Raw genomic sequence first — 14139 nt, 5'->3', positions numbered from 1 at the left:
CACTCAGATGTTACTATCTCACAAAACGTGTCGCTACATCTTTATTTTGGAGTAGTCGCATGCTTTTACTTCCTGTTTAACAGGGCCCGTGCTTTTATTTTATAAACCATGGAACTTCCTGTTTGTTGCGGCTAACTCTTGCTAGCTTGCTGCAGCAGCTCTTTGTATCACTGGTCCGCGAGGTACCACAGCACCAAAGACGCGCGCGGCAGCAGCAGCAGCAACGCAGTGACATTGTCCCAGTCAGGGACAGGCAGGGTCCGCAGAAGTCCCCTGTCCACACCGAAGACGAGCGGCGTGAAACGGAGGGAACACAACGTCTGTTGAAGCGTAGCCTTTCTTTGTGAAGGCTTATTCTAATGTCAGGAATTGAAGAAGTTTTTTTTTTTTTTTGGAAGAAGTTTGCTGTCACAGCAGCAGTGACTGGAGCCTGAGAGCCGGCGAGAGGAGCAGTGGAGCACAGACACCTAAACTTCATTGACTCCATGAGTTTAGTTCAAGCTAATTCCGCCGAGCCTTGCTTTATTGGACGGTAGTAGTTTGAATCTATTTGGTAATTCAGGAAGAAAAAAACCCCAAAACTTTAAAGGTTATCAGTAGTGTCTGATCACATACGCAGAGATAAGAGAAGAAAGGGACTGGAACAGAGGGAGAAGTGGATGTATTTTCAGCCATGGATGTAACAGTTTACCCGCCTCCTCCGCAGCCTCTGAACGCGGCTGACCACACCAAGCTGGGTCAGCTCTCTTACTCGGACCCGTCTTTTGGGACCAACAAGGTAAGCAAGGAAAAGAAAATAAACAATAACGTCATGTTATTCATCCGGTTTGCTGTAATCTTGAGCTATAACCTTTATTGTGTCATGCATTGATCACTATGTTTCTCTCTCTCGCTCTATCTCTGTCAATTAAGCAGCAATTAGTTTTTGATTAGAACTCGGTTGATGAAGTCAGTGTTTTTGTTTTCATTTGCTTACATTTGTCGTTTTTGACCGGTTTTGCTGCGAGCAGTGAAACGACACCTTTATTCAAAATTTATTCCATCTCTTGTAATTAGTTTTATCATGGATCATATAATATACTGTAACTGTTATTGCTAGAATCCTATCATGGCAACTTTAATGAGTGTACTTATCTTTCAGTATTAAATTTCCTTAGAAGTACTTCTCATTTATGTTTAATGATGATGTTAATCGGGTTCTCTGTGACGGCCTGTTGTCTTTCTACCTCTAGTGCAAGGTCAAAGGTCAGGGTCAGATTAACAACTGGAGCTGGGAGGGAACTTGGTTAATAGCAGGATGTACAATTGTTGTGATCATATGATTTCATTTACTATCTATCTATCTATCTATTTATCTATCTATCTATCTATCTATCTATCTATCTATCTATCTATCTATCTATCTATCTATCTAGTGTCAAACTGGGTGGATCTGATTAGTGTAAGGTTATGAAAGTTTTGAACTAATTGTAAGCTCTCTCTTTTGGTTTCAGACACTAAAATGGAACATTTTATTTCATTTAGGTTTTTAACAGTCAAATACAAAAAAAATAAATAGTCAGTAGCCAGGTTTTTTCATCACAACTCAATTTAATTACATTTCAGTTTTTCTTTGCTGACATGTAGGGAGTTTTGGGTTGCTAGGGCATTTAAAGGTAACTGATTAAAATACTCACACATGTATGACACAGATAGGTAGAGAGTTATGAGAAGAAGGGGTGTGAACTAACATGACATCATGTCATATCCCATACACCAGAGGGACTCACTACGCTTTCAGATCTTTCTTTCTTTTCCTTTTTTAAATGTTTTTTTTCCAGTAGATCTACGTGATTGACATGACACACTGTTCAATATCAGATTATTCCATCATCGCTTACTTGCTGTTGTATCAGATTGTTCACAGGCCACTTATTAATGGTTTCTTCAGACTGGTATTCCACTGTTACTCCCTCGTAGCCACAACAGAGTGAAGTTGTGACTATAAAAACGTCTGAATTATCATCCTGAAATGAGCGTTTAAGGACACATGACAGGTCAATAAGGTGATGCTTTACCTGTGCACACACTCTATCAGCCATGCAGTTTTCTGATTGTGCCCCGTCAATGTCCATGTAGTTCAGTTAGTGCTGAAAGTGAGAAAAAAAAAAAGCCCCCACCGCATGTCTGCAGAAGTTGGTGATGTAGTGTGCTTTGAGTTTTCTTATAATGCATACAATTTCTTTCTTATATCTGCTTGAGTGGTCACAATAAAGGCAAGCCAAAAAGTACAAGTGCAGCAGTTATATGTACAAAGAAAATGAAGTTACTTCCAACTGTGGAAAAACTAAATTGTGCCGAGGCAGCTGTAGAAAAACATTGGAAAGCCAAAATACTCCTCTGATTCTGTATGGAGGAGAACTGCTGTAGATTTCTTGTGTGTGATTACCACGAGAAACAGTAGGTGAAAGATTTGGGGCAAAGCATTTTATTCTCTAGCTGTTCTGCAGCTCACTGACCTCTGACATCACTCAGTTCTGATTGGATGCGAACAAAGCATGACACAAATATCTTCTTGAGCTAAATTATGGTTATTATTTGATGTTTTATTTAACCTTCTCCCCACATGTTTCATGACTCACTCCTAACTCACTGTGTTTTATGCCAACGTGCTTCTTTAAATCACAGAATCTTACATGTGTTGAAATTCCACGCACACAGAATCACACGTTATTGCACTGTGTTGTTGTCACTGGGTATATTTGTTTCAGAGTGAGAGAGATGGAAGATAGAGGTTGTGGATGGAGAGAGAAAAGAGTGAGCTATGTGTGGTTGGGGGTAGGGACTGGGGAGAGAGTGAGATAGGGAGACAGAGGGAGAGAGAGGGAGAGGAGGGTGTTGGGGGTAGGGATGTTGTGGAAGAGAGAGAGAGGGAGTGGGGGTGGGGCCACTAAGGTTTGTACTATATTTCTCTCTGTGTCTTTTGATTCACGTCTCTGTTGGCCTGGTAGAAAAGATCATATTACTGTGTGGGGGAACAGAGAGAGAGAGAAAGATGGAGAAGGGAAGGAGGAAGCAGAAAATAAAGAGAAAAGAAAAGAGAAGGAAGAGGAACAGAAGAAAGAAAGATTGTGCCAAAATAAAGGAAGGATAGGGCTCAAGTGTGCGTACTTGTGTGTGTGCTTGTGTGTGTGTGTGCGCGTGCAGCCAGATGTGTTAATGTGAAGATAATAACACCAGTGATGGTCTACATTTTTCCGTTTCAATTAAATAGACAGAATTATCAGCACAATTACCTTTTGAAAAGCTAATATTTCACCGCCTGCTGTTGGTGTTGGGAACTCTGTCAACCAGGCTCCTGTTAATTAAGTGTTCTGGGTGTAGACCCTTTTTTTCTTGGCTGTTATAATCTGAAATTACTTTTAATACATGCATGATCTGATTTAGTCTTTCACAAGGAAAGATACATAGTGTTGTTTTGATGGTGGTTTATGGACACACTGAATGTAAATCTTATCTTTGTTTCACTGATTTTTGGCTTGATGATAATTTATGCTGTGACTTCAATTACTTTTAATTGAAAAACGATGGGCAAACTGTGAGTCACAGCTGGTGGTGATCAAAAGCAAAACTGAAATCCATTATAACTGGAAATCACATAATGGTCTAAAATGATTGATCACTTGTGCTAATTATTGCCATTAAGCATTCACCAAATGGTAATCCTCTGCTTCGCACCAACAGAAAAATTCCTACCAATGTATAAATGTAATGCCTTATCAATATGCTCATACGTATCAGTAGAGGCACCCTGTCTTTTTAAATGACTTTATACACAGTTATTCTGCTTTAATCTGTGTTGTGTTCACTGATAATACTTATTTCTCTGAAAGACACTCTTTTTATCTATGTAAATAATAACATGAGTCTGTATTATACACTGATGTTGTAAGGTGGCTGGTGTGGGTGTTAGCCACGTCTGCTATGTCTCTTGATGTCAGCAGCCAGTGGCTCCAGTCCAAACTCCAAATTGTGGCCAGGGTTAGCCAGAAAAGATTACGATTTGATTAAATGTGAACTACTGTTCTTCATATGAGTCACGAGCAGAGACAAACAACACTGAATCACTTTAATAATAGGATTTAATTGTTTTGATTTGAAAACATGGATATTTTAAAATGGTACTTAGCTTCTAGCTCAAAGTCAAAGGCAGCTTAAGCACTGGAGCTCTTTAGGAATCGAGTAGAGGATGAAATAAACTGCTGTGTAATACAGACGGTAAATGATCCTTGATGCCATGAATTTTTTTGATTAATCCAAAGCACCTTTTTTTTTCCTTTTTTTGTAAAACATCAGAGGCAGACGCTGATGGGTTTTCTGTAGCCTGGTAAGCTATTTACATGACTACTAAATGTGTACTAAATGACTACTTAATGTGTAAAGAAATCTATAGTCTGCTTAACAATGACATGATGATTCTAAAATGGTGATCTAATGATTCTTTCAAATGTAAAGATTTTATATTTTAAAATCTTTATTCTCATTTTTGACATGATTTTACTCTAAAACACGTGTCAAACTCAAGGACCGGGGGCCAAATGTGGCCCGCCACATCATTTTATGTGGCTGCGAGAGCATAAAAGATCAGATTGTCTAATAATAAATAGGTCAAAAGTGTGCTTTGACCAAAACTAGATTTCCCACAATGCAGTAATTAAACACATTTTAACATTGACAGAAACGTTTAGAACAAAAACTCATGTTTAATGTTATTTTTTTCACTTGGATATAGTTTGATCCTTGATTGATGGGGTTCTGTTAGTTTCATAACCCGACAAATTAAAATAATTTATGTTTTAACAGAGAAACAAACATTTATAACCGTAATGTTTGTAACTTCAATAAGGAATAAATTAGAGTTATTTAACATTAAGGAGTAGTTACATTGAGTTACATTTAGTTACATTTATAAGTTTCATCTGGTCCTTTGAGGACAGCCGTTGTGCTGATGTGGCCCTCAGTGAAAATGAGTTTGACACCCCTGCTCTAAAATTTGCATCAGCATCATCTGGACAGTACGCTTTTTGTTTCCCAACGTTCACAAAAAGAAGATGATCGTGCTCCCAGCTCAGAGTCGGTGTTATTAACATACATGGATGAGTCACGTGGAAGAGCGACTGAATGAAACGCTGTGATGCCACTCAGTGCAGCGCAAGAGAAGAAAAGAGATTGATTTAAAACAGAAGTTGATTTTTGTAACTTTCCTCTATCACAAGTTGATTTTAACACAATCAGTGCTTGTTTTAGAACAAGTTAAATTCAGAGCTACTGAATTGAATGTGAAGCCTCGTGAGAAGAAAGAAACCAAAAGGAACAGAGATGGGATGCATTGGAGAATTTGGTAGAGGAAGGGAAGAGAGAGAGAGGGCCTAATGTAAACATGATGATTGTGAAAGCTGGGTGAGGTATTTCTAAAGCAAATAGAGAGGAAGAGAGAACTGGGAGGAGAGAAGTAGGTCTTGGTAAAGAGCAGGGGAAAATATAGATACAAGGAGAGAAACAACTTTATGGTAATCGGGAAGGGAATTAAGAGAAGCCCAGAATGAATGAGGATTTTTCTTCGTATGCAAAACAATGTAGAGAATTATATGAATGAATAAGATCCCAGCACAATCATCAGTCATCGGCCACCATATGATCAAATGAATTGCTTTCAAAGTGTAAGAGTGGACTGATGGGAAGTTGAGGCTGTGATTCCTCCATCACGGAAAACATTTTCTGATGTGACAGAAGGAAAGTCACAGGTGTAAACCAGGGGACCGTCCTCTACCGTCTCAAGCGGCCAGCTTAAGGTGAAATGAAAGGGTACACACAGGTGTACCCCTGATACTAATTAGTTTGTGTTCTATTTAGGTCACATAGAGTGTGGGCGGGGCCTGTTGACTCGCCAGAAAGGCTCTGCTGTGCTAAGCAGAGCAGGAACTTTGATTAATATGAGTTGTCTACCTGCTGTTTCATGCCACTATGGCTGCTGAAGAGAGTGAAGGAATGTTTGTTTTTTGTTTTTTTTGACATTTGAAGACTCATATTTGCACCAGATTCATTCATCACAAGAACTAGAAGGGGAGGCCAAGGCCTGAAAATCAGGATGCGTGACATGAGTATTCTCAGTATTTTATTTTCAGTAGAGGGACCATTTCTGATCTTTCTTCAAGGTCCTTTCTTTTAATCTGGGGAATCAGGATTTTTCTATCAGACACAAAAAACTTTGACAAATATGTATGATTGAAATTCAGTCTAGAGTTTTATTTGAATAAAGAGGTACTTGATGGAGGTGCACGCTCAATTGAAGAACATTCAATATGAACAAACACCAAAGAAAATTTCAAAGTGCTTTCATCGCATCATCAGAGGTAAGTTTGCACAAGTTAAACCTTCCAATGATTCTACTGTACTCCTGCACTTCAACTCTTTCTGCTGTGTTTTCAATATTCTATAAACTTCACCCCAGCATCCACCTGTTTGTAGGCTCTGAGTCACGGCGGGTGACTCTGTAATCCTCACTCTGCGGTGGGCTTATTGTACACCTGTGGGGTCCTCGCGGGCGATCGTGTAACAATAAACTCGCTCTCTGTGAGTTGGCTGACTGAACTTACTGTATATTAGGATCCCTGGCAAGTAGCTCCGACATAAACAGGATGATCCACACTACTGTGCCCTTACGGCGGTGATTCCATTCTAAAGAACAATTTCTGTCAATCAGGATTATAAAAATTAGAGTGGATTTTTTCAGTATTTAAAACGGATGTCATGTATCTGAATTAATGCAATCAGTTTGACTGCTTCTCAAGATATATCAGCAGAAATCTGCTAATGAACAAGATATTTATAGTTTTACACAAAGGAGTATGTGTCTATGTGTTCAATATTGGCTTTTTTATTTTCTGAGGCTGGATTGATTGCAGGAGTTATCAGCCAAAATATTTTACAACTAGAACTGCAGTTTCACAGTTCAGAATACACAATCTCCGACATGCACCCGTTTTGTATCCTGTCTTACAGCGATAAAGTTCCACCGGACTGTCATCTCAGCAAACCTGTGACTGTCTCAGTAAGGCATGCAGTGATTATTGATAATTGATCCAGACAACAGTGCAGAGGCAGGAAAGAGCCAATCTAATAATCAGTGAAGAGAGGGAAGAAGAGTTTGAGGAAGATGCTTTTATTAATCAAATCCATTTATCTTTAGGGCTGCTGCTGTGATTTAGAAACAGGTACTTTTTCCTTTTTGATAGAAAGGTTGGAATCTCTGCTTGAGGCCTTTCTTTGTGGTGTCTTCTTGCCTCCAATAGCTTTTATAAGCTCTTTGTTTACCACCTCATTCATAAGTCACCACTAACTTCTGTCTCATTCAGCAGTACTTTGCTGCTGTTCTTCAACACTCAACCAACAACACACACTTTAAACATTCCTTACAACGCCAAACTTTTTCCCCAATGTTGTTAACCTCCTGATTGCTTGTCACTGGGGTGCGTTATCACTGGGAACTGTACTGTATCACACCCTGTCTTTGTCTCTTCATACAGTTTTTTTTTTTGCTATCAAGCCAAAGTGTCGGCATCTCCTCTAATTATCTATCAGAACACAACCAGTCAATCTGTCCACCCGTCTGTCCATGTTGGCCGTCATTGCCGAACACCTCGCCAGACAACCCCAAACTCTCTCCCCTCCTCTTAAGCTGGCTGCCTATTGGGTGACTTACAGCACTGTTGCTTGTGTGTTGGTGTGTCTGAAAGCGTTTCAGTGTGTTGAATCATGGGGACGGAGTGATGAGGGGCTCCTGGTTGGTGGAGGCATGCCAAGTGGAACAGATGGGTGTAGATAGAGCACAGCCAGAAGAGACTAATTATCAGGATTTCGTTTCCAAAACAAACATATTGCAATCAAATCACATACTGCAATCATTGCTGCATTGTTTTCTCTCTCTCTCTGCGTGTGTGTGTGTGTGTGTGTGTGTGTGTGTGTGTGTGTGTGTGTGTGTGTGTGTACTGTATTAGTGGCAATGACTTGGATCAATTAACTTATGGTGAAGGAGATTGGATCAGTTCCTCAGTTGTTGCCATCCGTTTTTTCTGCAGCATTCAGCTTTTGTTCGTGATCACACAATAACTGTGGTTATCTTGTGCTAATTACTGCAGGAAGATTAAAATAAATAAGTTTTCACCATGTTTCTTGGTAAAAATGTGTTTGACTAGGATTTCTGCTTGTGTGATTATGTTCTGCCACTGGATCTTAATTTTAACAGATGCAGTTTGAGTATGAAAGACTTATTTTGTTGTTTCTGCTACAAAGTGGACAGGGGATGAAGTTGTGGATTCCAGTGGTTGTTGTTTGTAAGCATGTTCATCACAAAAACTGAGCAAATCTTCTTTAAAACCGTTGAAGATAGGTCAATTTAATTATTTGGTTGGCTCTCCCGGGTACTGTTCTACTTGGGGTTGCAGAAGAATTGCGCCATATAATTCAATATGTGAAATAAGAAGATACATCCATCTAATTGTCTGGTCATGAGCCTCTCTTCCACTTTGCTAAACAGGTGTTGCTGAAGCCTATCCCCACTGACTATTAGCAAAAGGCAGGGTATACTCCAGACATGTCGCTGGTGCATCGCGGAGCCACATGAAAGAGAAACAAGCACTCAAATTCTTCGAATAGTGCACCAGGAGTGGGTCTAACTGTCAATGTCATCGGGGTTGATTGAGGCATTTCATTGATTTGCATATGGTGCATCTGCATGTCTCAGTGAAGCAGGACCCCACCTGGTTCAAAACGCTAAATACAGTCTGCCCTGGTTACTCTGGATTAATGCATTCCAGGAACCACATGTGAATAACTAACTGCGATATAGCGACAAACTATTTCTCTTATGATTTAAGGTAATTTAAACGTTTATGAACCCTCCCCATACTGATATTAAACCACCTTCTATCTGCATTACATTTTCCCACACTTTTAACGACTGTTTAAAGCACTTTTGTGTCTCACTCCGAGACTTGCTGAACTAGTGCACTTCCGGATGCCGTCAGCCAATGGAATGCACTACAGTATCACGTGACTGCCCACCAAGTATCCGCGATGAGGTGAAGTTGCAACTGTTGATGCGTGAATGTGCGAGGACGCACTGTAAAAGTATCGTATACCCCCCCATCATCCAAGGAGACGGTGTTCTATAAGAAATGCAAATTGAAATGTCGTATCGCAGCAATGCAACTGTTATGTAGGAACATTTGTAGCCAAGTATCTCAGAGTACTTTGTCTTCAAGTTGTGAAGCCTCTCAATATTTACCTTTACCTTTACCTTGGATTAAAAAAAAAAAATCCAGCCGAGAATCCTACTTACATATTACTCCAGTCAGTAAATAAATCTATGTTGAACCATTGTAAAGTTTAAAGTGAAGTAGGCAATGTTGGTTTGTCTGACAGCAGGATACATAAAGTCCGAGATTTACGAAATGTGTAATAAATTTTCTTGAATGACATTGAAAACAATTTATGACTTGTGGTATGAAATATCTATGTACGTTCTGGTTGCAATGATTTTAACATGATTGGCTGGTAAGAGATAAATAACATGATAGCCATGTTAAACATTCTCATGTAACTGTTTTAATAGTAGAACTGAGGCACTATTGGCCGCATGTTAGCATCATTGGTGGAGGATGTTTCACAAAGGTACAACTCACCTGAGGCGGACAAACATTGCAAATAATAAGCAAGTGACATCCGTTACAAGAGAACGAGAAATATTATTCCAATAACACATTTTTGATTACCATTTTTATAGATCAACTGAGCCCTATATGACAAAAAGACAAAAAAACTATGAGAAAAAAGTGCACGTAAACAATGTGATACCCTCCACACAGACAACATACACACACACACACACACACTCACACACACACACACACACACACACACATGCACACATGCACAGTCCAGACTTACAGTCAGGGTAATACAGTTTAGCAAATAAAACACTGTTTATGTTGCTGTCATGGAGACAGAGATAAGTCGGATAAACAATTGCTGAGCTGAACAAGCACAGCTGTGTGAATCTCCCTATTCTCTCGCTCACTCACACACACACACACACACACACACACACACACACACACACACACACACACACACACACACACGCACACACATGCACAAACATACACCATACACGCACGCACGATTAGCCTGCCATCCTCTTGCCATCTATTCCACACCGTGGAGTGAGTTTGTGTCCATCCCCTTGATGCAGTTAATAGTAGAATCATCTGTAATCTGTGTAATCCAGTTCAGCCAAATAGTTTCACATGTCATCCAAACCCTGCAGTTACATAAATTCAACTTGACACATTTACACAAAGATGGCCTCACAACCCGAAGACACATCATGTTTCCAGCAATGACACAGTCCCACCCCACAATGTAAACATTTTGCCACAGTAGAATGCAAACTTTTATTACAATACATTTAGTTCAATTTTAACCATCTGAGAAACATATTTATGAATATGTGACTATTTTGAATTTGAATCTAATACAAATCTCTTATTATACCCTTAAAGTTTTTTTTCTGCATGAAAATCCCAACAGTGGTTTAAGATTGTTTTTATTCTGCAGTAGCCAAGCTTACACATGGATTTATTTTGCCTAATTAAAGTTTTGCATAATGAACATAAAATGATTGAATGGTTTTACAGTGAGGCTTTATTTTATTGTTAAAGTTTTGAAAAGCTTAGATGAATGCCTTAAGAATTGAATAAAGATATCAGTGGAAATTAAGGTCTGCATTGAAAGAAACTGACAATGCACATTTGTCTCCTGTCTTCACTCCCCTAGTCTCCATCACTCTATCACTCTACCACTTTCTCCATTATCTTTTCTGCTAAACATTTAATTTCTCACAACCTCGTTGCTCCTTTTTTTCCTCAAAAAGTGTGTTTCTCTGTTTTCCTTTGTCCTTGTCTGTCATCCAAATAGTCTCTCCTTTCTCCCCCCTTCCCCCGACCCTGACCCACTTAGCTGGCTGCTTGTTATTCAAACCTTTGCTTTACACACACACACACACACACACACACACACACACACACACACACACACACACACACACACACACACACACACACACACACACACACACACACACACACAGTATGTGAGATGAGAGAGTGAGAGACAGAGAGGGTAATTTGCTTTGACCATAAACCTTACTGTTTTTTAATTTTTCTCAATCTAATGTTTAAAGGAAACACACCCACAGAAATGAATGCTTTCAGATTACAATTTTTATTAGCAATTAATCATTTACTTCACATTTTCTTCTGCCCTGTGGTGATGTCTTCATTTATTTTGTGCGTGACGACAGAAAGCCCTCCGTTCTGCAGAAGATAAAAGCAGTTTTTTTTTGCTTGAAAACAAAGATTGAACTAATTTTTTATCACCCAAACAGTGATTAATCAACTATCACAACAGTTCTAATCATCAAGCAGTGAAAACATAAATACATGGGGAAAAAAACGCCTCACATTTTTCCAGTATTACCATAGCATAACAATGACAGGGTTTTTCCTGGCAAGGGGTGCTACCCCATCTCTGGAATGGTAAATATGACAGCAGAGTTATTGAGCTGGTGGCTTTGTTTAAATGTTGCAGAGAAATTCTTATACAAATGATCTCATATGGTACACAAATGCCACCCAAACGAGATCACAGAATGTGAAGGAGGCATTCGTCACACAAGCTGCGGAGCAACGCACCAGCCATCACACTGTCAAAATATTTTCTTGTTCTAGAAAGTGCATCCCATATCGAAGACGAGTATGATTCATTTGCTGACTTAGTTTGTTGTGCAATGTGTTGTAGAGATCAGCTGAGTTATTGGTTTGCCTGATTAACCGGTATTGATATGACATTTTACAAACTAATTACTAAACATCACATATGTTTAAAATGAAGTCATAGTTTTATACCTCTGATTAAATTTACTGTACTATTTTTTTGTCCAAAATCATAAATTATATGAGTTCAAGTTTGTCGGTTATTGTATGCTATCTTTAATGCATCATGCTGATATGCAGCTGCTCAGTTAATGGTGTCTGTTTAGCATGTGTTACTATTAACATCAACTGAAAATGTGATGCAGGATCATCTTTAAACTAGTAAAAAACGAAAGTAACTACTGGATACAATTGCATAGAAATGAATTATTCATTCATCTTCCAACCCGCTTAATCCGCTAACGCAGGTCGCGGGGAGCCGGTGCCTATCCCGGCAGTCTCAGGGCGTGAGGCAGGGGACACTCCGGGCACGACGCCAGTGTACCGCAGAGCCACATAGAAACAAACAATCATTCACACACACACTCACTCCTATGGTCAATTTGGGACCGGCCAATCAACCTGAAGCGCATGCTTTTGGAGGTGGGAGGAAGCCGGAGAACCCGGAGAGAACCCACGCAGACACGGGGAGAGCATGCGAACTCTGCACAGAGCGGGACTCGAACCCGGGTCCGCCGTGTTGTGAGGCTGCAGCGCTAACCACTGCGCCACTGTGCCGCCCCGAAATGAAAAATGGTTTGTGTTGGCTTGAGGAAGAAATCGAAACAACCTCTGGATTGATGGTGGCATAAATTCATGATAAAAAAAAAAGACTGTTAGCATAGAATACGCACCAATCGTATCATATCATAAAGCCTGCACAGCATATAACATTAGATTAGATTACTATTTAAATAGATCCAGCAATTCCTTTTCATGTGTGTTGTGCATGTTTGTCTTACAATAATTAAATTAGTCATTTGACAAAGAAGCAGAATTATCAGTAAAAGGCTATTCATTAGATCACATGGCAAAGGACAAACGATTCTATTCCTGTCTAGTTCATGTAATTGCCAACTAAAGAACAAGGGAAGTGCTTTAGTAGTTTTTTCCATGCAACTTATTATTTAATAAATGTTAGACATAAAACAGTGTTGATAACATAGCTGCGTATTTACATTATGTCTGACCTTAATAACTTCCAGTCTGAATAATATTGTCTTTAGGCTTCTCTCCTCTGCCTTGGTGATGTAAAAACAAAAGTAGAATTTTGTATGGCATGATAACACTCCCATTTTTAGTTTGGGTTTTAATCATTTTAGTTTAGTTTCACCTCTTCGGTTTGAGCAGACGTAAATAAAGTTAGGGTCAACAATGTCCTCTGAAGATCCCCCCAGGAAGGAGGCTCTGTCACCCTGAGCTTCTGCTTCTCCCTCAGAGTTTTTTTTCTGTCCTCTACCCCTTTTACCTCTTTTTTTTCTGACATTATCTGCAGTGGCCTTTTTTTAGAAAGTGGAAACACATAAGCATCTATAATGCTATCTATAAATTACCGATTTTCTGGCTTCAGTCAGTTTAATGTAATTCTTACCACAGTGTGTTCAAACACTTGTCTTTGTCATGTTTATTTTCCGGTTTTAGTTTTTTGGTTTGCAGTTTCTTTGTAATTAATGCAGAGCATGAAACCTCTGGACTGGACTTGCATCATCTTCAGTGTATTAGCTGAGGGTCGACCATAAACTTAAGCACGTTGAAGTGGTTTAAGATGGGGGCAGGTGGCTACACTTGCTACACTCCATTACATTGTGGTACGATGTTTAAGTCCATGAGTTGATCTCCAAACAATTTCTAAAACTGGCATTTTATAACCTATAGCTGCTTTTGAACCTCTGTGTTTACATGCTGCCATGCATTAAGTGTGTCAGTGTGTGATACGTATTGCATATCAGGTCTTTCAAAGACAAATGGAGAAGCTGATTTGAAGGTCTCATTTGGTTCTTTTTTTAATCAAGTTCACACAACAGCCAGATGTCCAACTCCACTGCATTCAGAATACATTGCCCCAAACTGATCTAGGGTCCTAAATTTCTGTCTAAAAGTTTCTCAAATGAGAAATGCTAATGAGCCCCGTCTGTTAACGCCCACCTTTCCTGTTACACGCCCCTCTCATGTGGAGGGTGTAGTAGCATGGAGAGAAGGGAGTGTTCTTACGCAGATGGGGTGGGGCTATGCAAATCACTCCTTACATCACAAGCTGAGCTGATTCTGATCAGCGTGTTTTAGCACC

The 14139-nt window shown here is 39.5% G+C and overlaps 1 protein-coding gene across 2 annotated transcripts in view; it reads left to right on the top strand.

Annotated features, from left to right (window-relative positions):
• The first annotated feature begins 215 nt into the window (after nucleotides 1–215).
• tox (thymocyte selection-associated high mobility group box) overlaps nucleotides 216–14139 on the top strand; it is a 39056-nt gene continuing 25132 nt past the window's right edge. For both annotated transcript variants that reach the window (XM_068340583.1, XM_068340582.1), the window contains exon 1: nucleotides 216–778. In XM_068340583.1, coding sequence (XP_068196684.1) covers nucleotides 674–778 — 105 coding nt within the window. In that variant the 5' untranslated portion in view covers nucleotides 216–673. The remainder of the gene's footprint in view (nucleotides 779–14139) is intronic.

This window comes from Antennarius striatus, chromosome 18 (genome assembly GCF_040054535.1).
Source record: "Antennarius striatus isolate MH-2024 chromosome 18, ASM4005453v1, whole genome shotgun sequence".
NCBI lineage: Eukaryota > Metazoa > Chordata > Actinopteri > Lophiiformes > Antennariidae > Antennarius > Antennarius striatus.
Note: the sequence above shows the minus strand (reverse complement) of the source record. Positions and strands in the feature narration are given on the sequence as shown.